This window comes from Struthio camelus, chromosome 5, assembly GCF_040807025.1.
Source record: "Struthio camelus isolate bStrCam1 chromosome 5, bStrCam1.hap1, whole genome shotgun sequence".
In the NCBI taxonomy this organism is placed as follows: Eukaryota; Metazoa; Chordata; class Aves; order Struthioniformes; family Struthionidae; genus Struthio; species Struthio camelus.
In genome coordinates this window covers 22,916,679-22,943,118 of record NC_090946.1, presented here as the reverse complement: position 1 = coordinate 22,943,118, position 26,440 = coordinate 22,916,679, and the positions used below count along the sequence as shown (strand labels likewise).

The 26,440-nt window shown below is 38.2% G+C and overlaps 1 protein-coding gene across 14 annotated transcripts in view; it reads left to right on the top strand.

The window, feature by feature from the left end:
* STK33 (serine/threonine kinase 33) overlaps positions 1-26,202 on the top strand; it is a 63,441-nt gene extending 37,239 nt beyond the window's left edge. For 8 of the 14 annotated variants that reach the window (XM_068945000.1, XM_009684701.2, XM_068945006.1 and 5 more), the window contains 7 exons: positions 2,400-2,478; positions 8,590-8,665; positions 13,495-13,607; positions 13,885-13,970; positions 21,161-21,406; positions 24,276-24,359; positions 25,360-26,202. In XM_068945000.1, coding sequence (XP_068801101.1) covers positions 2,400-2,478; positions 8,590-8,665; positions 13,495-13,607; positions 13,885-13,970; positions 21,161-21,406; positions 24,276-24,359; positions 25,360-25,527 — 852 coding nt within the window. In that variant the 3' untranslated portion in view covers positions 25,528-26,202. The remainder of the gene's footprint in view (positions 1-2,399; positions 2,479-8,589; positions 8,666-13,494; positions 13,608-13,884; positions 13,971-21,160; positions 21,407-24,275; positions 24,360-25,359) is intronic. The other 6 variants (XM_068945001.1, XM_009684704.2, XM_068945007.1 and 3 more) reach the window with 1 other exon arrangement.
* The last annotated feature ends 238 nt before the right edge of the window (positions 26,203-26,440 follow it).

Here is a 26,440-nt window from a genome sequence, read left to right as displayed (position 1 = left end):
GGTACAGAATCCAGTTTACTATGTATCTTAGAGCTTATATATTTTTACATAATTTTATATTCATTTTGAGAAGCATAACATTCCAGATTGTTTCCAGATTGTCCTTCAGTTTGAGGCAGTTTGTACCTTTCTTCCTGCAAATGCTGGAGGTAGTGAAGGCATTGATATAAATCTGGTTTGTCAGCAGGCTTTCCATCATTATACTCAGTATACCACTTCCATCAATGCAAACAGCCTCGGCTAGCAGTTACTCTTGTTTCATGGTCTTACTTTGTATATCCATTTGGAACAGCAACTATCAAAATCTGTCATTTCTCCTTTCTTCATCGTGGTTTTACTTGTTCTCCGTATGGCTGAATAATTCTAGGAGAAGAAGCTGAAAGCCAGGGAGAAGACCCCAAAGCTAGTATGGCTAGTAGCAGTGGAAGTGGCTGCAGGAAGGGGAAGGTCCGTCTCACATCATGAAATGGGTAAACAGCAGAGAACTACATTTGTTTCCTACCTAGGTCCAGAGTTTTCAGGTTTGAGACAGCTAATGTTAAACATAAGGCCAAGGTTCGTACTCTTCTGGTTTTGGCTGTGAGATAGAATCCAGAATCTTTATGATTCTCTCTTTTTGGCCAGGAGGTGCAGGGAGAATTGTAAGTGAAGCTCAGACCCTTCTCTTGGTGAAAGAAGAGACGTTCTTCCATATATGACATGTCAGTACATGGCAAAGGTGCATATTAGCATGGAGTTTAGAGGGAATTTTGATTGTAAGTGTAGACAGACCTTTGGTTTCATCCCACCTGCAGATATCACGACATTCCAAGTTCAGAGATACTGACAGCTTCAGATGCAGGTATTCTCTCACAGACTTTGAGATGGAAAGTACGAAAGTGTAATGAAGAAACTGGATTCTACGTAAAAACATTGCACCTGAAGGTGTTACTATCAAGATAAAATGCTACCTATCCATAAAAATGCAACATTTCTTTACATCCTTTGAAATACTCTCCCACGTGAGGGGTGAAGTCAAAGCCCAAGGGATAAGTCCTCATTGCTTCCAGTTTTTTGCAGGAGAAAAGGCACAGTCTAAGTATTTTCTTATCAGGAATGATGACTCCCAGAAAGGGAACAGTCAGAAATCTGGATTTCCATCAGTGAATATGTGGAGTATTATGTCTGAATGTAAGATGCTGTGAATGATCGTTTTTCTCGGTTTGACTATAAGGGCTCCTCATGGTTTTGGTACATGGGATGAGATGGGGAAGGAGGAAGTGGGGTTAGGTCATGACAGCCAGTTCTGGGACAGCCAAACTGCCTGCAGGTGGGTACAAGAGAAAGTTGCTAAACTCCTCCGCCCTCCTTTTTTTTCTGGTAACAAAAAAAGTGCAATTGTTCTCTGGAATGCAGAAAAACTAAATCTTGACCAGACCCTCATTTACCTTATCATTCAAATTTTATAGCCTTTTCCTTTTGGTTGCATGTTGGTGTTGCCTCTGGTGTCTGATTCAGACCAGTAGAACAACACACAGAAAATTTCCTCCAGCAGGTGAAGTTTTCCTTTTTCATCCTCTTTTCCTTAAAGACCAGCTTGAGAGATGGGGGAATCCATGTCAGCCTGATGGATAAGTACAAATACCTTCATACAATACAAAACATGAGATGCACATTTCAGTGGACCAGAGCTGCTGACCCACTGACCCTGAAATGCTGCTGTGAGGAAGGAGGAGGGAATTCTTTCGCTTAGTTGGGTTTGGACCCTTGCCAAGCATCAGCTCCCTTTTGGGTGGGGACCGTGGAGGCATGTTTTCAGCCATTTGTCTTTCCTGCTGCTATTTGTCTCTGCTGCTGTGAGGAAGGACTGGATCCAGGGACTATAGTCCTAGGTTGAAGTGTTGCCCATATTCTTTTGACTGTCTAGGTTTTATTTAGGTTCTTAGCAAGCAGTACTCTGATTTATCAGCAACTTGGTTTTATTTCTCTTGATCTTCTAACTTCTGGCTCTGTCCCTGCTTGCTCACAGCCATATAGCGTCTCCACCATTAGTATGTTTTTGGGGGGAATTTCGACCTGCTTTATTCACAGGAGAATGTAAAATGATACTTGGGATTTGCCCTGTGTCCTTGGAGGACACTTAGTTGAATGTGAATTTGAATGTCAAGGAAAAAAAAGTTACAGAAAAAAATGCTTAAACAGTGGAAAAGATTGCCCAGAAAAGTAATTTCAGGACAAATATTGGTGGTGTTTCTGAAAGACTGGGGGAAGGAGAGAGACTAAAGATCATTATATGAAAATCTCACTTCTACTAATTTTTCTCTGACTTCATTTTCACTACGAACAGTGAGTTCTGAACTGAACAAAACTAAAAAATTCCATCTTTACTGATAGTTTTAATACTGTATTTTTTCTACTAGGTGACTGACTTTGGTTTAGCTGTGCAAAAGGCTGGTGGTAGTGTGTTTCAGTCGATCTGTGGGACTCCTATATACATGGGTAAGTTCAGAGCTTCATAGTGTTTAAGTGCTACTGCTTGCTAGATCTTTCTAGATCGCAAAGTCATAGATATCTCCCTCTCCTCTTCCTCCCCTGGCCTCTTCCTCTTCTCACAGGAACTGTCATACTAGCGTAAAACTGCCAGTATTTCTAATCACATATGATTTCTCTGAGGTCCAGAGCTTCATAAAAAGGTGCAGCTATAACTGGTAACAACCTTTTAGTGGGGTTCATCAGTTCTTATGGAGCTGCTGTGGAATAAATTTCCCATCGTTATAAGGATTTACATTTCATCTGCATTTTGCTTTACAAAAATGTGAATGTTCATAGTATGTTTGTGATGTACCCATTACGCTAAGTTCTCAGCTTCTATGTAGCAATGATTCCACAGATTAACACTTTGTTCCCAGTGTAATGCAACTCCTGGATCTCTGACACACTGTTCTCATAGATTCGTTTTCTTTCTCTCTTTCTCTCTCTCTCTGACTGGTGGAGATCTCACTACAGATTTTTGACAATGAGTATTGTCATCTCTGATGAAGAAGGACACTAAGGGATGGCTCCCACTAGGTTCAAGAAGCTGAATGGGAGAGAGAGAGAGAGAGAACAGAGAGAGAGAAGTTCAGCCAGGGTTCTTGTCTGGAGTTCTACTCTGAGAGAAAAGGAAGCTGGGGTGCGTGCCTTGCAACCTGTGATTTAGTCCTTCAGAAAAATGTCATCTCCTCAGCTCTTTGTAGCTTTTGTGGAATGGATGTGGAAACCACATATATTTCAACCTCCAGAATTTCTGTTTGGATGATACCTCTATCAAACACCATTATGGGATGACCTTCCTTGGGAAGTAACTGTGTTTCATTCTGCTGTTATTCATTGGCTTTCGTATTTCTTTTGAGGCTATATAGAGCAGCTGCATAGATCTTTTACATCACTTCTCAGGGATGGGTAATGAGTAGCTCTTATTTTGATAAGGCTTCTTTTAATAATCATGGGCATTATTGTTTAAATCCATTGGTTCAGCAAACTGGAGTGTAGATAAATGAGCCTTTGAGGAAAAGAAACAATGATTTATTTTGAATAAACTTTACGTGTGTTTGTCTATACGTGTTCCTTCTTTCTATTGCTGTTCTTGCTTCTTCATTGTTTAAGGAACTGAACAGTACTTAAAATGGCCCCATCCTGTATGTCCTCTTTGGAGGTTCATGGAGACATAAAGCCCAGACGAAGCTGACAGCAGGCGCTACTGCCCAAAGAATCTGGACACAAGCGCATGTGATTTTTGCAAATGTACCATTAGTGGCCAGAAGGGATCAGAGATTCAAACCGCCATTTTTTATTGTAAGGTAAATACTTCTCAAACTCCCTTCTGCACAAGGGAGATGGAGTGACTCCGTACTTCTCAGCTATGCCTAGGAAGAGACATGTTAACTGTTGCGCACTGGCTGAGGACTGCTGCTGCTGCTCACCACTTGGGACAGCCAATTGAGGGGATCCTCTCATTCCACTCACCATCTGGTTCTTAAAGGAAATGAGCATGGGAATCCCTACAGTAAGCACAAACAGCAATTCCAGCTTACTGTACCACTTCAGAGTGCAACTAGAGTCACATGCTGTATCATGGAAGGATTGACTTCGTTACTGATAACTGCAGGCTCCATGAAGTTAACTCTATGGCTACTACTAAAGGAGGAAAGCAACAGTTAACCAAGATTGGACCAGATCTTCTGCGTTGCTATAGAGGAGTCTGAGTTCATATTGTTTTGTTGATCCTGATGCTATTGCCTGATGATGCTGTGCTGTTCGTTGATGATGATAAGTCAGGCACTTGTTTTCTACCATATTTTTTCTTTCTGCTCCTTTAGCCCATCAGGTACTCTATAAAAATCTCTTAGGTAACATGCAGAACTGATTTCTTCTTATTCTGTCATGGGCTTTATCATATCCACCACACAGAAAACCCTCTCTTCACCTTTCCATTCTTCATGTTGTTGTCTTCAAACTGACTCAGTCTGCCTTATGTTATCACTAAGTTAAGTTCAATGCAGATTCCACGTTCCTTTGTTACAAGGTCAGCTTTTTCTCTGTTGCGCGTTTTCCAATTTACTTGGCCAGGTGTTTTTGAGGCCTGCAGGGCTGTCTGAATCACAGTGCCTCCCACTGGTTGTATAAATTACCTTTGTAACTTCTGAGGTGCTGCAGAAGCTTTCAGGAGTTTCTGTCTATACAACTGGATTAAGTTTTAAAACAGTTTTTCTTAGAAAATTTCCATCGGAGCACTCTGTGTACTCTCTTAACACTGACTATCATCTGATGTTCAAAAGGAAGTTGGAAAAAAACGTGAAAGTAGATAATTAAAACGTAACCTGTCCATAGGACATGTTTCTCAAAATTCCTTGTGCCTGTTGAGGCAATAAATGCTTTGCATTCTGTGCTATAAAGGTGTTTACCCCTTTCAGAGTTACAGTGCGTGATATACTAAACCCACTTCATTAACCAGTGTATCATTTCTTTTTGAATTCTACAAAGTTCTTTTCCTCAATGGTATGTACTAGCAATGCGTTTCACAGCTTGCTTATAACTGACTGAAGCAAAAAGGAAATCCTTTCCGGAGGAAGATCATTAGTCCTTCTGACATTTTGATTGATGAAATAGGAGCAGTATTAAATACTTCTTTAAGTAAGGGGGTTGCAAGGGACTAAATTACTTTCCGATTTACTAATCATGACAAACACAGAATCTTAGCACTGGAAGGGACCTTTGAGTCATTTGATTTATTTCTCTGTCCAAAGAAAGAAGCACCTGCACTTAAGTCATTTCTGACTAATATTTGTCTTAAGTGTGCTTAAAGACCTCCAGTAATGGAGAACCCATAATCTTGCCAGGTGCTCCAGTTCAGTGCTTCGTTGTCCTGAAAGAAGGTTTTCCTCATGTCTGCCCTGAAGCTTCAGTTTGATAGTCAGCTCAAACTGATACTTACAGGCTACAATCTGATGACTTCTTTCATTTTCAGTTTTCCGTTGACTCACCTGCAGTCACACAATGGCTAAAGCTGACCTAAGGGAAGTGGTGGGAGCATATGCATGGCAATAAGGGAAAAGGTGGAATTGTGCTTTGTATTTTAAGGCTGTTTCTTGCCCTGCCTATCATGAATATGAAGAACAGGTAGCCACCTTCCTTTTTTCAGCAATCTGATATCACACTTCTCCCTTGGTCTTTTGTTCTTCGGGTTGAGCAACATGAATTTTCTGAATCCTCTCCTACATTTCTAATCTTTATTATTGATTGGCTGGCCATGCTCCATTTGGTACATGTTTTATTTAAATGGAATAGCTGAAGTTGAGCGCAGTATCTAGTTGAGGCCTTACCAGTGCTGGGTTGAGTGGAAGGATTATTTTGTATGTATTGCAGACTTATGCTTGTGAATGCATCGTCTTTTTGCAATTTCACGACTCTGCATGAAAGGCATTTGGGCTATTTAAGGACTCTGAATGCACATGAGAGAACAAGATGTGGGTGCTGGGAATCAAGCTATTTGCCTATTATTTTACCGGGCATATTTAGATAGGCTTGTAACCCAGAAGAAGGACGGAGTGTTTGCCTTTGCCTCCTCAGAAAGGGCAGGTATACCTAAGGAGGTTTTGTACCAGAGTGGCTGTTTTCTGTCACCCTGCCTCACAGAGGCATTACCAGGTCATGCTAAAACTATTAACGCGTGATCGGCATGTGATTCACAACAGTCCGTGCACTGCTGCCTAACCAGCTGTTCTCCATGTATTTGCATTCTGAACTTGCCTTTCAATATACTTGCAGTCATTCCTGGCTTGATGTTGTCTTCAGATTTAATAAGCATGTTCTCTCTTGGATCATTTGGGTCATCAATTGTAATAGTATCATGCCTAGGACAGACACCTACAAAACATCCCTTGATGCAGCCTTCTATTTTGACCATGAACAAGAAATAACTACTTTCTGAGAACTGTTTTTCTAACCACATGTTATATCCTGTGATGTTTTCATATAGAAAGTATTACCAAAAAAAAGTTACGTGAAACAGTATCAAAAGCCTTCCTAAAACAAGGATATATGATACTTAGTGTTCCTCCGCTAACCCTGAAGCCTGTCAACCTGTGCCACAAGGAGATTTGTTCCTGACAAGTGCACAATGGCTGTTACTTTACTCTTTGTTTTCTTCCAGGTGCTTATTATTTCAGGTATTTTCTTGAGAATTAAAATTAATAGGATGTATCTGTAGTTCTCTGATGCCACCTTTTCCACCCTGTTACAGATAGATACCATGATTGCCTGTTTCAGTCCTCCAGTATGTTTCTTGTCTTCCACAAGTTCTTGAACCAGTAATAGTTCTGAAAAGTCTTGTCAGTTTTTAAAGTACTCTAGAATTAACTTCATCAGTTACAGCTGATTTGAAAATTTCCAGCCTAAGTACTTGTAACCTTTTGCTTCTCTGTAAAAAACTGAGGTCTTGCCCCTTTGTCACTGATATTGATTGTGCTATCCCCTGCTTGCTGTTGGCATTTGGGTTGAGACTGATGCAAGAAGACATTACATACATTTGCCTCCTGAGCATCATCTATCAATATATCAATAGCTTTCGTGGCTGAATACAATACCAGTCTCTTTATTCATTGTCTTTGTACTACTCACATACTTACAGATTATTTCATTCTTAGTTATGTGCCTTGCTAGTTGCTCCATATTTTTCCTTTCAGATTTTGCCCCTCTGTGTTTGTTTTCCTTCTGTTCTTATTTCCCCCCCCTTGCATGCTCCCTTCTTATGTCTGAGGCCTATGGAGATTCATGATTTAACCAGCCTGGTTTATCAATAGATTTCCTATTTTTTTAATCCATTCTTTGATACAGTATCTTTCTGTAATTGCAAACTCCCTTTAAAAATGTGTGTATTACATACATGGACATATTGTGAGGTGTAAGTTTTGGTAGTGCAATTGCAGTAAAGTCAGTGGAATTAGATGAGCTGAGAATTTGGGCTTTCATTATATTTTTCTGGAGATCGAGCCATAGGTATTCCCCAGTTTAGTGATGATGTTTTGTGCAGGGTAAGTATTTCCCCCCTGATGTTAATAGCATGAGTTATTGCTGGTTTAAAATGTTCTCAAAACAATAGATTAAAAATGAGGTAATACTTGGATTTGTAGTTTTTGGTCAGTTTGGCAATACTGATAATAGAAATCTCCTTTAAAGTCTTGATTTACCCGTTGTGGTATTATCAAAACATTAAGTATATTTTTTAGTTCCTTGACCTAATAAATAAATGTCTGAAACATTACATAAAACGTTAAAAACTGAGATGACAGCTAACCAAACTTTTTGAGTTGGTGGGAAAACACCAAAAAAAATAGTCTCTGTCATTAATGCTTCTGTTATGGAAAGGAATTAGTTTTCTGTTTCTTCCTGGGGCAAAACATGTTATCTTCATTGAGTCTGGAAGTGAAGACAACAGATTTTGCTGTGATCTCACAATCATATTTACCATGATATAGGAGATAAAATGTCAGTGAGATGATCCCAAAGCAGCATCTTTGACATGTGACTGAAACAATATGAAGAGATTAGTGAATAGATTATAATATGTAAGTTTTTAGTCTAGAATATAAATAAATCAGTTGGACAGTTTTTATTTTGAGAGTATTTTGGCATTGATTTTTGTTCATTCTGTGATGTATTCTAGCCAATAAGTGCAAACAGAGGCTCGTGTCTTGCAAAAAATGGATATTTTCATGTACTGCACTTATTTCTGGGGAAAAGATTAAGGTCATATGATATCTTTCAGTCCTTCAAGCCAGTGTTTTATGAATGCTACTTTAATAACTTATTGTGGGGAAAACAATGCTAAGTTTAATCATACAGCTAATGTCACAATGTCACCACCCCCTTAACAGCTAAATGATAAAAGTGAGGACACATCAGCATGAATTGTTAAGGTCTGTACATTATTCATTTAAACATCTGCTGTTAGTTCCTCTTTACGTATGGGAATAAATTATACCACATCAGCACATTCTTCATGCTTTGTGTTTAAGCATTTAAAAGTTTTTTTTTGTATTATTAATATTATTTTTTCTGCTTGGTTGGCAGCCCCTGAAGTTATCAGTGCCCATGACTACAGCCAACAGTGTGACATTTGGAGCATAGGTGTCATTATGTACATGCTGTAAGTAGCTTGTAAAACTAATATAAAAAGTTCAGACCCATTTATAATACAAGTACTTACAATTTGGCATTGAAATGTAAAGTAAACCTGTGTGCCAAACCTTAACAAATGACTGTACTCTTATAATTGCTTGCATGTAAACATTGCAAATTTCTATTCAAAAGAAAGTGAAACAGACAGTTCAGTGTTAAAAGTTGAGTATGTGATTTATGAACCATTTTATAATACTGAAATAACACGGAATTATAGAATATTGCAGTGTAATGCTCTAAAACTAGACTGAGGTTAGGCCTGTCTTTTGCCTATGTTGGCTGGAGGTATGTATGGGAACTAAGTTATTGATTTACAGCTTATTGGTCAAATTCTCAAATGGATCGCACAAACCAAGCGATCGGGGTAAGGGCTTTTATTCTGCGCCTCTGTGTGTGGCAACTCTGTCAGCTGTGATGTTCAAAGGCTGCCAGCTCTCCTCGTACTGGCTGCCTACGTCCTTTGGAAGTTAGCAAAGCCTGCTGCTATTTAGAGGAGGAAATGCAACTCTATATTTGCAGGCCTGCATACGTATTTTTATTGAAGTCTCATGGTTTGTAAGATTTGTCTTAGTTACGAAATAACAGCTCCTCTATGGAAAAATCTCATCTTGCATATGCTACCTAAATACCATATAAACATATCCCAGGGATTAAAAATAAAATGAAGCAAAGTACATAAGCACCTGTTTGTGTGATGTAGTTAAAACTGAGAATTAGATAATTAAAATGCCACATTGTGTGCAGAGGCTCTTTTCTCAAAATGTATTTGCCTGCTTTTTCCCTCTTTCAATCTTTTTCTTCTCTCAGTTGCCTCTAGATGATGCTTTGATGCAAATGTTTTAGAATGTTACCTCCTGCCATTTCATTTGTTGATATTTTTGCTGTACTATGATTATTTTACTTCTGTTATGTGCAGCCTAGTTCTTTTATAACTGAAGACTCTGTGCACAAGCATGCAGACACGAGCATGCAGTTTCATAACCTCCTTGTTTTGGTATTTTCTGTGATTTTTTTTCCCACTCTGTATTGGTTCCTCAGTTTCTTTTCTGTACAATTAGTGCATTTTTCTTGTTGTGTCAGCATGATGAAGCATTCGTAGCTTTATTGCCTTTATTTTTTTATTTCTAAAACCTATGTGTACTTTTTATGCTGATACAAAATGAGTTTTATTGTTGTACTTCATGATATTAATGTTTGCATCACAGTAGTGGGATTTGCACAACATAGTACCACAGCATACGTTATAAAAGGGGCAGTTGAAATTGGATGGTTTGACTGGCTAATAAGAAAGCTGAGCAGGGCCTGCAATCAGCACAATTCACAGCTCAGGACGTGTACAATTCAGGGCAGTGAACTGTGTTGATTGCAGCCGGAGCTCAGAACTTCTGACCTTCTTCCTTAATTAGCAATATAAATATTTTTTAAAATTAGCATTTTGTAATCACAATAGTGTCAGAACAAAGTAACATTAATTCACCCCTTGTTGTGTCTGCTACGCAAGAAGGAAAATACTGTGTGTGAATTAATAGAATACAATTCACACTGCTTTTTATTGCTTAATTTGAAAATAGTAATACAAAAGCCATAAGATTGTCTTCTGATTTTAATTCTGTTTTTGCAAATTACTTTTCTTGCTTTCTTGAATAATAGCTTGTGCTGCTGGTGCTCCTCTAATGGGCTTAAAGATGCCGTTACAGCCATTATTGCTACCATCACAACTTTGACCCTTCTAGGCTACAGTTAATGCCTCCCTACGAATTTGCTAGCTGCCAGAGCTCTTTTTGCAGTGTAGATGGCACGTTCCATCTTGGTACCAAGGGTATTATTGCCACGACAGGCTCAGTCTCCACTTATCTGGGGAGCATGAGCCCCTGAGGTGACTCATGAACTCTGCTTTCATGAATGTTAATGCACAGAGTTGCCTCTGCATAATGGGGCAATGCCAGCATGATAGATTTTTATATGTAATTTGAATTGAGGTGTACTTTTTATTTTCCATTTCATTTCTATTTTAATGTGTATTAATAGAAACATAAACAATAGTAACCAACAAAAAGAAAATCCATTAAAATATGAAGGTATGTCAGCACACTGATAGAGTAGAGGAGCAAGAGTCCTGCTGCTGGCACACTTGGAGCGTATGGCCCAAATGCTGATGTCTAATAGGAGAAGACGAGGAGCTTTTTTCCTGTGCGCTCTACACGCCTGGATTTCTCGGTAGTTCTTTTGAGTGTGCTGAGAGAGAGACTCTGGCCCCTGGAATACTTCTCTAAAGCCTTTGTGGAACTGAAGGAGTCTAAGATGCCTAATAAATTACTTCCTGCATTGCAGTAATAAGAAACCAATTAAGAAAACATGGTAGTTTTTGCTCCTTTCTAAAGACAGGAGATTTTTTTTCACAGGTTTGCAAAGTTCCTTGCGATACATTGCACCTGTTTAACTTGATATCTTTAACTGAAGTTATCCATCATCTGTCACTGCTTTAGTCTGGAGAGAATGCAGTCCTATCTGTGCATAGCAGAATAATGGGCATTGTCACCCGCCAAGACTTAACGGTATTGTGTGTTGAAATGAATGCATTCTCCCAGTTTTCATTTCTTTAAATTCAGTTCCATGTGAATTTAAGACCTGAGGGAGATTGGGAAGGAAAATGGGAGGATAAAGAAAGTGGAGCAGTTTTTGTTTAAAAGTAATTCTGAGCTTAAAAAGTGTGCGGGGAAATGTGCCAGAAAATGATTTTTTATGTTTTATCCTAAAATTAAAAATTGAGGCCACATAAAAAAAAAAAAATCCTAGAGTATTTTTGTCTTTTCTTTGATATAAAGTGACAAGAATGCTTCACTAGGATGTGACAACTACATTTTCAGTAGCTACTTCTGAGTTTTGAGAGTAGAGCTAAAAACGTAGTTTGGTGCAAATAATTTATTTGATGAGGTTAGGTTCTTCTTTGTCTTAAATGGCCACAAATAGGTGGATTCATTTCTTGAAAGTATTTGCTATGTGATTTTTGCATGTCAGTTGTGCATGAGTAATTTGATGTAAAATCTTTTAGAAATTTAATCTGTCTTTATTAGTTTTGACTGAAAACACAGATCACATGATAAGGTTTTCCATTCGTGATGTTAGTAGAACGCACATCAATATTTACTTTCAAAGAATATTCTCTAATAATCATTTATAGATGATTTTTCTATTAATACCTCTGTTGGTAAACAGCAATAGTCATAGAAACCAAATACAAAGCGCGTAGAAACATTGAATGTGGTATTACCACAAATATTTTCTTGGGAATGCATTTAATTTAGTCTCATATATATTACCTTTTTATTGTTACCACATATATATAATTGGCCTAAGGGAAGCAGCAGATACAGAAAGAGTAAACTGAATTAACAGACATTCTGACACCCTCTTTGCTTAAGTATTTTGCGCAAAATAACAAGAAATGCCTACAATGCAAGAATGTAAGAATGTAATCAACATATTTTTACAAAAATATGTACTCTTACTATGTACACTTGGGGTATCTCTTAGAATGTTCCTGAAGTTTTCAATGTATTTACTTTCTTATAATTATATTTCTACTGATACCTTAGTTTAGATTATACCAATTAAGATAACGTTCACACTATGTAGCTAAAGATGTTGCTTGATACCACAACAAAAAAGCAACAAATTAAAAATGATTTTTTCAGCAAATTATTTTCTGCTTTGCATTTCTTTTCTGAAAAACATGTTTTTGTAATGGTAAAGGGATACTATATATATCTGTGTTTTTCTCTGAATGACACTTACTTTGATTTACTACTATCCAATGAAGAAAAGTTTGTGTGTGTGTGTGGTGTTTTGTTTTGTTTTTTTACCTAACTGCAGACTGAGAATTGAACTAATACATATTTCTTAGATTGTAAGCTCTTGGGACTGAATTTATCACTTTTTGAACAGTAGAGCAGTACATTCAAATTGAAGGACACAAACATCCACAGTGTATGACCAATTTGACTTCTTACGTAAATTTTATTCTGTGGTCTTATTTTATTGCGTAATTCCTATATTGAGCCTACAGTGACCTGTAGTTGATCTGAAAAGAGTTTTCTGGAAAGACAGCTGATTTGGATTTAAATTTCTAAGTTGAGAGAAGTGTATTGTTTCTTGTTGTCATTTCAGTTCTTCTGATTGTTATAAACTCGGTAGAGAGTCACTAATCTAAAAACAGTGGGGGCATAGATCAGTGATAGTTCTTATTATTGAAATGTAATAGGTTGCTGGGACAGAATTGTTGATTTTTTTTAATGGTAAGTAGTGCTGTGGCATAAACAAATCAAGAGAAACAGTGTGAGGTGTATGTAGTGAACAATTTCCATGACAGAAATACTGCACATGTTGAAGATGGGTTAGCATTCAGTTAACCAAGTGATTTGGATGAGTGAGTTACAGAGTAGCAGCACAACACTGTATTTTCAGTTTAATTTCACTTTTTTTTTCTAGCTGCTACTTTCAGTAGTTGGATCTTTTTATATCTTTGCTAGTTTAAAAATCCATATAGTATCAATTATCTTCTCCCTATGTGGGTACATAGTGACCAAGATCAAATCACCTTTTAACCTCATAACCTCTTTACCTTAAATCTCTGTGGGAGAAATATTTGTCAGAACTTGAGTCACTTTTGTAGACTTCTTCTAAAGCTTTGGCAGTCGTGCTCACTTTTTGATTTCACAGTGATCTGGTAATGCATAGTTTTTGCCTCACCTGTGAAAAATAGTAGGTTTCCATTCACTGAACCTAATTTTCTTACAGACTGTGTGGTGAACCACCTTTTACAGCAAGCTTAGAAGAAAAGCTTTTTGAACTAATAAGAAAGGGAGACCTGTACTTTAAAAATACAGTTTGGGATACAGTTAGTGAGGCTGGTAAGTACACAATGCTCTCACCAAACAAATGCTGATAGTATTGCAAAGAATTCCACAAATGTAGTTTTGATCTCTTTTTTGCCTTTAAGTAGTGTGCCTTTTCTGAAAAGTGAAATTGATGCTAAGAAATAAATTCACATAAATGACATCATCAAATAATTTCATAGCATTGTAAGTAAAATATGCTGAATTAAAGCACTGCTTTGAAAGAAAGTGTGTTGAGTTGGTTATTGTTAACAGAAATGAGATATATCAAAGGATATTTTCTTTTTCCTAGCAAAACAAGTATTGAGACTACTTCTGAGAGTAGATCCTGCTCACCGAATCACAGCTAATGAATTACTTGACAACCAGTGGATAACAGTGAGTTTTCAGGAGTTATAATTTCTTCACCCTGTGCTCTACGCTTTACTTATTTGGCCTTCTATATTGGTATAGATGCTATATTGCTTCTGTGAAATCCAGTGGAGTGAAAAAGGGGGGGGGGGGGGGGAAAAGAGCAACCTTTGGGGGCCTTATCTAAAGCCCTAAAATCCATTGGCATGTTTTGTTTGTATCACATGGGCTTCTGATCAGCCTGGTAACTAGCAAAAAGCTTTATACTGCATGACATCGAACCCTTACCCAGACCAGCTGCACCTGACTTGGCGTATGTTTTGACTTAATATGGAAATGTGGATTCAGGCCATGTTTAATTAATTCTCACAGCATTCCTGTAACTATAATAGTTTGTTGTTTCTTCCCCCTGCACCCTCCCAGTTTACACACAGAGGACTGAGCTACAGGGAAATCTGGCCATTTTGAAGGCAAGTGAATTGTAGTTCCAGAAGGGGACCTGTGAGTTCCTGCCTCCCTGGCTGCGGTGCCGAACACGGTGCTGTGAGAGTATTGAACTGTCAGCCGTTTGCTGAAACGGTTGCCCTGTTTTGCACTTCCTTGAGATTAAAACAGAAGGAATGGATATGTTTGCTACTTCAAGGTAACACGGATGATAATAAAGCTTAATTTCTCCTGTAGCTGGGTTCAATGCCATGTAGAAAGAGAAGTGTGTGTGAAAATATTCTGGTGTGTGGGAGGATAAATCTCTCTCTCTTTTTGAAAACGGACCACTGATTTTCCCTCACACCTTCAGCTACAAAAGAACCATTCTGGACTAGGAGACCCGTCTTTCTTCTTTCCTGCTAAATGACTACAGCTGAACAAAAAGCTTTTTCTCAGAGTTTCCATGCATCCTTGTGGGAAGGAAGAAAAGCCAGAAGCAAATACGATAACTCTAGAAAAGCTTGAAAAATGAGACAATGTTCATCTTAGTTCTGCTCTGCTGTACTATGAGTACCTTACTGTCCTTGCTTTGTTAAGCTGCAGGTGTGGAAAGCTACCATCCATGTGATTTTACAACCTACCACCACATATATTCCTGAAGTTTGAGAGTAAATTTCATAGGATAACATAACTGCATGTACAAGTAAAACAAAACCTTGCTATAATTCATAATAAACCATTCCTTCTCTTCATATTGTGTAGCAGTTCAGGCGCAGTAGATTTCAATTTAGTATGCTTTTCTTCAATTAAAAAGTAGGTTGTAGCTAACTATAAAATATCTACAAACTCAAGCCCATATTAATTCTTTCATTTGCACTTTCACAGTAAATGTACAACACCTTTAAAGAGTACTTTCAATGCAGAGCAATAATTTAGATTCTTCATCAAGTTTGGATGTTTACAGATGTTGAGGTGTTGCCATTGTAGACTGCTGACAGCATTCCCTTCCACTGGGGAGCACCCCCCAAAGTGTGAAGTTACGGACAGCGTCTGCAGACGTTCCTTGGTCAGAAGTGAATACAGTCAGAAAGGAGCTGTGGAAATACACTCAATCCATTTGTTCTTCCAGCTGCTCTACTCCTAGCACAATTTAAAGCTGTTACCTTAAGGGAGAACTTTGTGGACCAGACAGTGCCTCAGACAGTGATACTTCTTTCGCACCTCCAGTGTTTCCTCTTGCCACAGAATTGCAAGGAGACATTTTGATCTCTAAATATCTCTGTGTTAGTGTTAGTTGACTTTCAGTGCCGTTTTAAGGCATAGGTTGCTGAGTCTCCAGTTTGAAAGGAGACATTGACAGCCGTCTGTCTGCCTGTGAGCAGTAGCTCCAGCCTGCTGTGAATGCCCTGTGTAGCTGATCAGCTCATGGATGGTATTTGATTGAACTTGCTCTGTGGGTTTCAGTACTGGCGCATGTGCACCTGCCATGCCCATGGCTTCCTTGTGTCCTCCTGTGGTTCCACTAATTTGCTTGAAAAATGGTTTCAGCTAACATGCCTGTTTTCTTAAATACAAAAGGGGCTTGTTTAGCACTTTAGTTATTAAATGCATTCCTGTCTCTGTTCAGTACTGAGACTTGCAATTTGTTTTTTTTTTATTAAACTTTTTGTTTAGTTCACATCAATTATTTGTTTTGTGTAAGGAGCTAAGAACATCAGAACGGTTGTACAAGTTGATATCAGAGTCTTTCTCATCTGTCTCTCATCTTCATCAGTGGACAAGAATAGATGCTTAGACAAGCATTCAGTGCTGGAATATTATACCAGCTTTCAGTCACTTGTTGGTTCAGAGACCAACCAAAGGACCAAAGGAGAGTGTTGGTAATAACATTCAGTTGACTTTTCTTTCACTAATTTGTCGAAATATATTTAAACTCATGTGAAAATTAACCTGTGGTAAAGCTGTCATTGGGCTGTCTGTGATGGAGAGTCTCTGCTGTTGTTTTGTGCCTTCCATCTACTTGTTTCAGTTGAAGCTCCCAGTTGACTTACTTGCTTTCTCCTGTGCTGCTTTTGATGTTCCTGCGTATTACTTATTGTGATGTTAGAAGTGATAATTAAATACTTTTTAATTTCTAGTAAGAAATTTAGATTTTTACAGGAGGGTAGAGAGAAGAAACAGGGACTTTAAGTGAGAAGTGACACTGGGCAGAATTGTCTAACCACTGTTCCTTAAGCTGCCTTAATGTGGCCTGGTTTTCAGAACCACTGAGCACCTGTGGCGCCCGCCACCTTTCAGTGCGAGTTGCTGATACTTGGTACCACTGAAAATCGGGACATCAGTTTCTACTGCGTGCATGTGCCTTCATAGCCTTTGTGATTTTACAATAGCCAGATGGGGAACATGAAAGTGCATTATCGTGTAGAGAATTCTGCGTGTAAAAAAATTAACCCCTTGGTGCCAAGTGACACATGAACTTCTGCATAGAAGGTAATGCATTTGGCACCGCAGTCTCCCACCAGGAAATCCGTACCATCTGTACCAAAAATGTATAAAGTCACAAGTTATTCTACATAATTAAAACTGACATTTCAAACATAGATGCAGCAGAACTTATTCCAGAACTCCACTTTAAAAATAAAATTTCTCGTTTAAAAATTACAGTGTACTTATAGCTAAACAAATGACCTCAAGCTCTGTTTTAGTTGGTGGCTACCTCTAGAGGTTTATGTGTTGTCAGTTTGAGACCACATATAGTTTTGGCTGGAGGCTATGCAAAGAGTTGATGATTAATTATTTACCAGAAATACTAATTAATGCAATTCTGTTACTAGTTTTGATTATTCTGAGCTTTATACCTGTTACAACTTTTCCAGACAAATTTAACTTTTTACAGCTGCTAAAAAGTAAAAGCAAAAAAGATGACACGATAGCAGAATTTCGTTAAGAAAGACAGAAATTATATTCCCGCTAGCTGTTGTTTCTGCATAATCTACAGAACTGTTTTTACTTACTAAGTAAAACATTCATGAAGCCTAGGGTAAACCTTATTTTTCAATGAATTTTTATAGATGCATATATTTTGGTTTGATACTATAATTTCCAATATTTATTAAACTAGATATTTTAAAAAATGCTCTATTCCGTTTTTTCTACCTAATACTACATGTTGTATGGCTGTTGATATATTTTAGGAGGAAGAATGCTCTATCGTCTCCTTTGCTTCACTGCCCACAATAAAAATGTGATATTTTCTTGGGGCTGGTAAAACAGAAGATAGTGTTTCCACTCAGGTAGCAAGGCTGTTTGGTTTTTTTTTTTCCTCTCCTACTAGTTTTCTTCTTCCTGAAATAGCTTTTGAGCATGTTGAAGGTGAACTCTGATTTAGAATTTTTTGTTTATTGCTGTGATTTTTGGTGAAGTTTACAAGTATATGAATCTGCTTGACTGGAGAGTAAAAGCAAGACTCTGAATATAAAGTTTATGCATACAGTGAGATTTCTTGTTTCTTTGGGCGCAGATTGACATTTGCAACCAAACAAAACACCCAAAGACTAAATCCTTTGCTCCCTGGCTTATAATCCCAATTCAGCAGAAAGCATGTATGTGTACTCCTTTTTTGCGAGCTATTTAAGCAGGTTTCCAAAGTTATGCAAGGATTTTAAAAATTTGATCTAATGAAGTACTTGGGTGCCTGAGGATTCCTAGTGATTCTGAAAAGAAGTCTTAGGACTGTCCCTGTAACAAAGAAATCTCTTGTTTTTAAATTTTTGCAGCTGTCTGGAGGTGCATCTTTTTGCGCACCTAGAGCTCCCTCCCTAGGTAGCACTAGGCAGCTCAGAGCCTAACTGCAGCAAAGCCTGATTAGGATTTAGAAACCGCAGATCTTCAGAAAATCACATGGCAGTCACTGATTTGATCCCCCTGCCAGCAGAACACAACTGATGAGTTTCTATACAGAATGTAATGAAAATCACGGCTCTCTCTCAACGGCTGGCAGAGAGACGATCCTTTTGCATGGAAGCCTCGTGGTCAGAGTATCTAAGGAAAATGCAGGAGTCCTAGCCTCAACATACAATACAGCTTTGCTAGAAGCAAAGGTAGACACTGGATGAGAGCACAGCGTTGTGTTTTTCTCCCTTGACTGATGTGATGATGAGTGGGTTGGATGACATACGAGAAGATCACTGTGCCTGAAGTATTTTTTGTGATTTTGTAGAGCATGCTTTTGAAAAGAGTGATAAGGACTAAAATACTAAGAACACAAGGGGATTTAATCTCTCACATGCACCTTAGCTCTGTACAAAATAAGGATCTTGAAACAAGTTCAACGTTTTTGCTTCCAGTAAAATAATACATTCTGTTGTCATATCTCAATAAAATAAAAAGCAATTGCATGATGCACTCCACAATCTTTTTCTAATACAAAAGTTCCCGTTTTGTTTTTACAGTCTATAATTACTTGTTGGTGTATTGCTATCCTTGTAACTTCATTCCATCCTAGTTATCTTATGTTTAAATTTTCCATTTCTGTGGATCAGGATCACCTTTTTAAATTGACAATTGTACTCAAGATTTCTCTAAACTAAATAAAGAACATTTGTCTTTAGCTTTGTTCTGAACAGGAAAAATCAAGAAAGCAGGCAAGACAGGTGCTCCATTTTGCCCTGTCTGTAGTTGCATTGTTTTTTTTGTTTTTTTTTTCCCCCCCCCAAATCTAAGACCTTTTGGTATGTGTCAAGACTTTTCTCTGCCTCTGCCAGCTTTCCTCATGACATCAGTAGCATTTTTGATTTTTTTTTAAGATATCTTGTTCTTCCATTTCCTGTGTATCACACCTAATTTGAAGGCTCTTCTGTTTACCTTTATAATATTTTAATTACTTCAGTAGCATGTTTATTTGATTACGAATGTCAGATAACGAATCAAGAATTAACAGTTTTGTTGCATGTTCTCAGTTTACCTGTGTTACCTAAAATCTTTTTTCCCTAATACTGTTAGCCAACTTTTGGCCCTTAATGTAGCACCTAAAATACTCTGGGCTAACACTCTGAACAGCTCTTGGAAGTGATCACTTCAGCCTGTCCTCCTTGATGTTTTTCAGTTGTGAATGTGCCACTGAGATTAACAAAATGGTGATGCTTCTCAAACTGAAACTTTGTGTATTTCTAGGAATTTTAGAAGGGTTTGAGGAGAAAATACTTCACAATGTTTTCCATGAGTAGTTGGACATCTCTGCATTTCTGTCTGGAATCCTTCTAAAATTTGCGTCCTAAAAATTGAGCAGAAAAACACTGAAATGGAAACAAAAGAAACTGAAACAATATAGTCTGTCAGTTAGTAAACCTCCATCCTTTTACCCGCAGTTGGAGCAGATGCTAGTGAATTAAACTCAACAGGTGTTCCAATGAGCCAATGCAGATAATTAACTTAAATGGTTCTATTTTCTTGAAAACTGTCAGGAAATAAACTCCCTCTTTCCTTTTATGTGGTATACAATTCTCTGGTGCTCTGTAAGGCCTAGGTCTTTTTAAAAGGCCTAAACTCACTCCCTCATTTTGTGGGAACAATTCACTGCACTCTACATATTTGTCTACATAATTGTTCTTGCAAAAGAGGTAGTTAAAATCTGTGTCATCAGTTTTGCCCGCAGTTATCATAATTGCAAACGTAAATTTGCATCTGCAAAATATGAGTTTGTTTTTTAAAATCAAACGCTACCTTTCTAATGGAAATGAATGTTTCTTCCTTGATCATTTGGTACATATATGTGTAGAGCCGTCTATTTCAAACAAAGGAAATATTTTGTAAGTACCAGTCCTTAAGTAAAAGAAATCCAGATCTAGGTTTGAAGTAAGAAATGCTGGGCTAGTAATAAGATGGGGGAAGGAGCTCTGAAATAATGTCTTCTGTCTGTGCCCTCCTTCCTCTGTTGGATCCACCGTATAACCTCAGAAAAGGCCACATTAATTCTGTTTTCTATGATGCAGTTTACCAGTCTGTACAGTGCAGATAACGAACCATCTAGTAACTGTATAGTTAGAAAACTATCCCTGCTGTTAGTGAAATGCTCTGAGATCCTCAGAAGATTGGTGTCAATAATGCAAATCGTTATGCCTTAAAAATAATTAACAGGCCAACTCTAGCATTGAGAACAAACTTTGCATGTACTATGCGCTTTCCTTTCTCTCCAAACTTTCAGACACGTAATTGCCAGCTTTCCTGAATGACCAAAGGAGTCAAACAAAAATTATTTCAAATCGTACAGTGAGAACTGAGAGGACAGGAGCCCAGCAAGTCTAACAAAAAGTGTTGCTTGTGTGAATTTTTTTATTCTGAACCCATAGATTGATTCACTGCCCATTCCAGATTAGGCTAAGTAAAATGGGAGTGTTGTATAGACAATATTCGCATGCCCTATAGCATAAAGAAATACTGATGGATGCAGAAACATGGGCAGCCAAGCTCTGGCCCTTTGGTTTTGTTGTTATTGTGGTTGTTACAGAATGAGCCAGGAAGAATTTGGGGTAAAAATTCCTTTGCAAATTTTTGGGATCTATAGTTGCAGGAGTTGTAGGGGAAAGATCATCTTTCCTCCAAACTAGTAAAGAGATAGGATGTTACAACTGCAGAAGACATGATCAGCATTTGGAAAACACTTTTTGTTTTTGAGTGTGGATTAAAGTGCTTGGCTTATAACAAGTAGGGCCACTATACTGGCTTTACTTTTTTAATAATATGCCCTAGATTCAGTGGAGTCAAATATTAATAAAATCTGTTCTTATGTCTAGGGTGAAACACATGCTGTTCAGAGACCTTGTAACGTCTTGGAGTTGATGAAGGAATGGAATAATACTCTGGACATTGGTGAAGTATGCAGTGTGGAAGAAGAATCAAATAACCTAGCTAGTACATGCCAACGAGATGAAGTCAGTGAAGCACAAGAAAGCCCTACCAGTAACAATGGTAACGTAAAATGTGGTGCAGAAACTGAAACAGAGAATGGGGGCAATAAATCCTCCACATCAGCAAAACAGGTAAGGCTGAATGCAGTATTTTAAAAATACAAGGCAAAGTAAGTGATAAGTAGAATTAAGAGTGAATTAGGAAATGTTGGGCAGGACCTGATGCAAGGGACAGCTGCTGGTGTCTGGTGAAACATTTATATGTAGTATAAGAATAGAAATAAATAATAGGATGTGGGGTGAAGCCTCCACCGTACAGTATCATTTAAGTCCTGTGTACTTCAAGAAACCACATTGACCCAGAATACCAAGTCCATAACACGTAATGGCTCCTGTTCATTCTCTTCAGGTGTAGGTGTATGTTTGTAGGAACGTGACAGAAAAAGGTAGGATCTTAAGACAGCAATATTCAGGGGCAATGAAGAGGAATTTTTTATAGGTAGCCCATTTTTCCATACACATTCCCGCTGAATAATATAAGTAGCCATCTTGGGATGCTGGGGGGGGGGGGGAAAAGATGGTTCATAAGCAACAAATATATAAGCCACTATTAATACCAAAGTCCAAGGTTTAATATTTGGGAGAGTGATATGATTTCTTTAGGCATTTGCCCAAGATACTGAATTTTCTTTTATAGTGCCTCTCTCAATCCTTCAGCTGAAGCAAAGAAAAACCATAACGAAAATACTAAGGATTCTGCATTAGCTGTGACCTCTAAGGCTCTCAGATTGATCAGTCACAAGGCAGCAAGCTGCGCCACAGGCTGAAGGCATCATTGTTAATATTTGATGGGTTCTGCTTTCAAAATGGGTCTACTTAGCAAAGAATGAGCTTCTGATATGAAGTAACAAAACGTATTTATTATAGCTGAGTAGTATTGTGTGAATTAGAAGTGAGGGGTATATAAGCCAAAAAAAAAAAAAAAAGCTTAAATGCGCTATAAATGTCAGAATCAAAATCACAGTTCTGAAAATTCTGTTACGTGGCCACTCTAACTGGAGATACCAAAACGGCATTCTTCGCTTTCAGCTTCCTTGGGCAACCAGATTTTTTCTGCTAAGCCTGCCTGGAAGTGTCTAGCCTTGGCAGGGGGACGTTCTTCTACCAACGCCCCTTTGAAGGGCTAGGTCAGGGAGTGTTTCCAGACTGTAATAGAGTAAGAGTTGTATACAACATATTGAAAACTACCTTTTCTTAGAGACAGGCCCTGAGGAGGTAGAGGTGGCGATACTAGTGCTACTGCTCTCTTCTGTGCTAGCCTAGACATGGGATATGAGTTGGCCAGGACTTCAGTTTCCTCTTCTTTCTGAGCATGCTGCCTGCAGGCACTTCCTTTCTCAGTGAGGGCTATTCTGGGTATCCTTCAGTGAACCCTGGCGCTCCTTCCATAGAGAGAGGCCAAAAGCTGTGTTTTGAATTCCACTGCATGGACCACGCACATTCAAAGAAATTATGGTAGTGCTTGTGTTTTACGGTGTTCTTTTATTCAAGTTTGCTTATCTTTCCCCTCTCTTCCTCCTTTCCCACACAAGATAAAGGCAGGACTTGGCACAAAGCTTTTCACAGAATGGGGGAAAAAAATCTTTGTATACCCAAAACTGCAGCACAGCTGTATGGAGATAAAGCTATAATTGCTCCTGCTAACAAGTTATCAGTTGGGTCACAGTGCTTAGCAGAAGACTTGGCATAAGATGTCTCCCTGAGAGCACTATTTCCTTCCAAATCAGTTACATAGGAAGTCTTAGAGACATTGTGCAGAACTGATCTTCCCAAATGCTGGTCTCTTTTTTTGTCTGTCAAGCCAAATAGACAAAACTCGAGAATGTATGAAACTCCTTACAGGGTCAGATCATCTAACTTAGTGCTCCAGCTCTGACAGTGACAACATGAAATGCTATTTAGGGAGAATGTGCAAGCCCAGCCGTTTCCTCCTGGGTAGTGACCTGGCATCCAGAATTGTTCTTAGTGTTGTTAGAAGGTACATCCCAACCTAATCCTTTTAGTATTCATTATGGACCTGTTGTCAATGAACGTGTCTAGTTCCTTTTTGAGTATGCTGGTACCATCTGCCTCTACAGCTGCCCATGGCTGCAAGATCCAGAAATGCACTACTTTCTGCGTAAAAATACTTTTCTTTCCCTGTTTTAAACTGATCTGCTACTAGTTTCATCAAATATCCCTTAGTTCTGGAAGTACAGTATTTGGTGAACAGCTCATAATCATAATTAAGCAAAATCTCAGTCTTATCCTTCCTCAGTCACCATCTTGACAAATGGAAGAGTTCCAGCCTTTTAATGTCTCCTCATATATGGGTGCTCCATCACTTTGATAATGGCCGTTCTCTATGCCTCTTCTAACTCCACTGTCCTTCCTGAGACTTGGAGACCAGAACTGCACAGAGTGTTAAAGATACATATGCACCAAGGTTTTATATGTTACCAAAGTGGTATGTACTGTCTTGTTCTCGATACCCATCTCAACAGTGCCGAGTATTTTGTTGGCTTTTTGGCTACCACTTCTTGTGCAGCCAGTGGTTCCAGAGAAGAGTCAGTGCTCAAGATCACTTTCCCAGTGTTGTAACTCTAGCTGCCAGTTCTGAACTGAGGATCATGTCGATCTGCTTTAGATTATTTTCCTCTGAATGCTTTATTTTTTTTTCTTCCTTTTTTTTCCTGGAGCCTGTTTCTCTGTGTTCTGCAATGGAGAAGGAATATGATTTTGCCCAAGGAAAAAGTGTGCTTAGCACGTTTCCAGGAGCTTAGCTGTGTAAGAATTTTACTGATGATGAACATACAGATGTTGTCACTTACCTGGACTGTTCCTTTCCCCCGAATAGAGCCATGTTCACAATTACTTCATTGATGCAAGTTTCTCTAGGGCCTTTTTAAGCCTCCAAAGTATATCAGCTTATTGCTTCAGCCCCTTCAGTCTTGTTTCACAGATCAGCAAGAAAAAAAGTAGCATACCTGTTTTACCAAATGGAACACTGAGAAAGAAGAATATGACCCTCAAGACTGCCAGTGCTGTGAGTAGTTTCTCAAGTGCCCTTGCTAACGCTTTATGGAAAGATTTTTTTTTTTAATTAAGAGATAAGGTAATGTGTAATGAAAGACAAGTTGTCATATTTTCCTGGTAGAATATTGTTTAGCATTCAGGCAGGAAACAGAATGCTGAGGACCTGCTATTTCCCTTTGAGGTGACGGGGGCTTAGATATTTGGGTTTCCACCTGTAGATTTAGGAGCATGTTTTTAAGCTTCAAAAATATGAGACTACTTAATCTGTTAGTAGGAGAAAAGGAAGGACCTTCCACTTTCCTTCCACTTTCTGTCCTTCCACTTGCCTTTTCTGAAGGGAAAAAAGGCTTAGCTCTTCAGCATAAATCATTATTATGCTACTAAAATTGCTGGTTCTTATCAGTTAAAGATATGTACCCAGGAATATTCAGCTGTTTTGCTAGATTTGTCTGGTTTTCCAAAGTAATAAATTTTACAGCAAGATGAGTAACTTGTAAACCAGAGAATAAGTCTTGGCCCAATTAAGACCATTGGTGGGCTCATATATAGCCCACTACAAAACAGACCAGAGAAACAGCTACCAAGGAGCAACCTCGTATTTATGAAAGATAAAGATACAGTTTAAAATTGTATTTGAATATTGTGATGAATTAATAACTGTGATCTTGATTCAGAAGCCTAGCTAGTGAAGATTAAAATCAGAGATATAGTCATATACAGTTAAAACAAGAAAGTTCATCTCCTAGAGATGGAATTTAAAATTTAAAGGTAAGAAGCTTCTCTCTGTGTACCATAAAGGGAGATTAAAAATATCTTTTAAAATGCAGTTCTTTTATTCCTTTATATCTTATTTTTACATATTTTTATGATGTATACTGCAGCGGAGCAAAACTGGCATAGTATTTTATAATTATTCTCTGTTGTGCTACATTGTTCGTATTTTTGTTATTCCCACCTTTCTAGTGAGTATAAAAAGATGTAGTCTTTAATTGTATTGTTTTAACTTATAGTCCCCTGCAGGTAGGTCAACATCTCCAGTATCAGTTTCAAAGCGGAATCTGGAGTGCCAAGAGAAGAAGGGAGAATTGGACAAGTCCATAGGGCCTTCAACCCAGGGACTGGGAAGTAAAAACATACAGAAGCCTGCTGTCACACCCGGAACCAAAAAGAAATCATAGGACATCCATCAACTCTGAATGGCTTCAGAGTGAACAACTATTACTTGTGCCAAAATGAGCAGACTTTATAAGGACGGACAACTATATCCTGAACTGTTTGTCTTTTTACTTTCCTGAACCCTTTAATCAGAAAGCTTTAGCTTTCCTTTAACACTGAAGAAAATCTAACAGCAGTGTGAACTCCTAACCTGTAAGAGGGCATCCACTGATAGTATTTTTGTCAGAGTACAAATTACAGAATTGTCTAAAACTGTATGTAATTTATTTGTTCTCTGCTAACAGGCCCCATGCCAGGTAGGCAGTTTGCTTTCACAAATCCATTTTCCTATGTTTTACTTGCATCTACTTTCTTCGGTTTTGTCCCAAACATTTAAGGGGAAAAATGAGGCCAGAATCTGTAATAGGGATTCCTGATAACTATGTGCTTTACACCATGAGAATATTCTAGGAAATTGCTTATAAATTTGCTCTAGGCGCTACAGCTCAAGTGCTTCAGTCTGGAATTTGTTCCTGCTATTTTAGGTTGCTGTCAATTGCTTATTTTTAGGCAGAACTTATTTTAAGCTTGACAAATGGGAGACGTGTTTTTAAGTACAATGGAATTGCTGTGGTTCTCACTACTGAATTTCTGGTGTTTTGATTACATTCTTTAAATAAAACAGGTGTTAGAATTAATGGCCTTTACAAGTTAGTTAATCTTCATTTTCAAAAGGATGAGCTACTGTTAAGCTTAGGTTTATTGTACATATGCACAAAATGCAACGTGATTTACTGTTCCAAAGACAACACCTTTCTCTAAAGACGGGTCTTACTGGTAGACTGGCATTGTGGTGCATTATGTGAGCAAAGTGTACATACTCTTCTTAGTGGGTTAAAAACAATTTCCTTCAATATATGTACATTCTGTGTTATG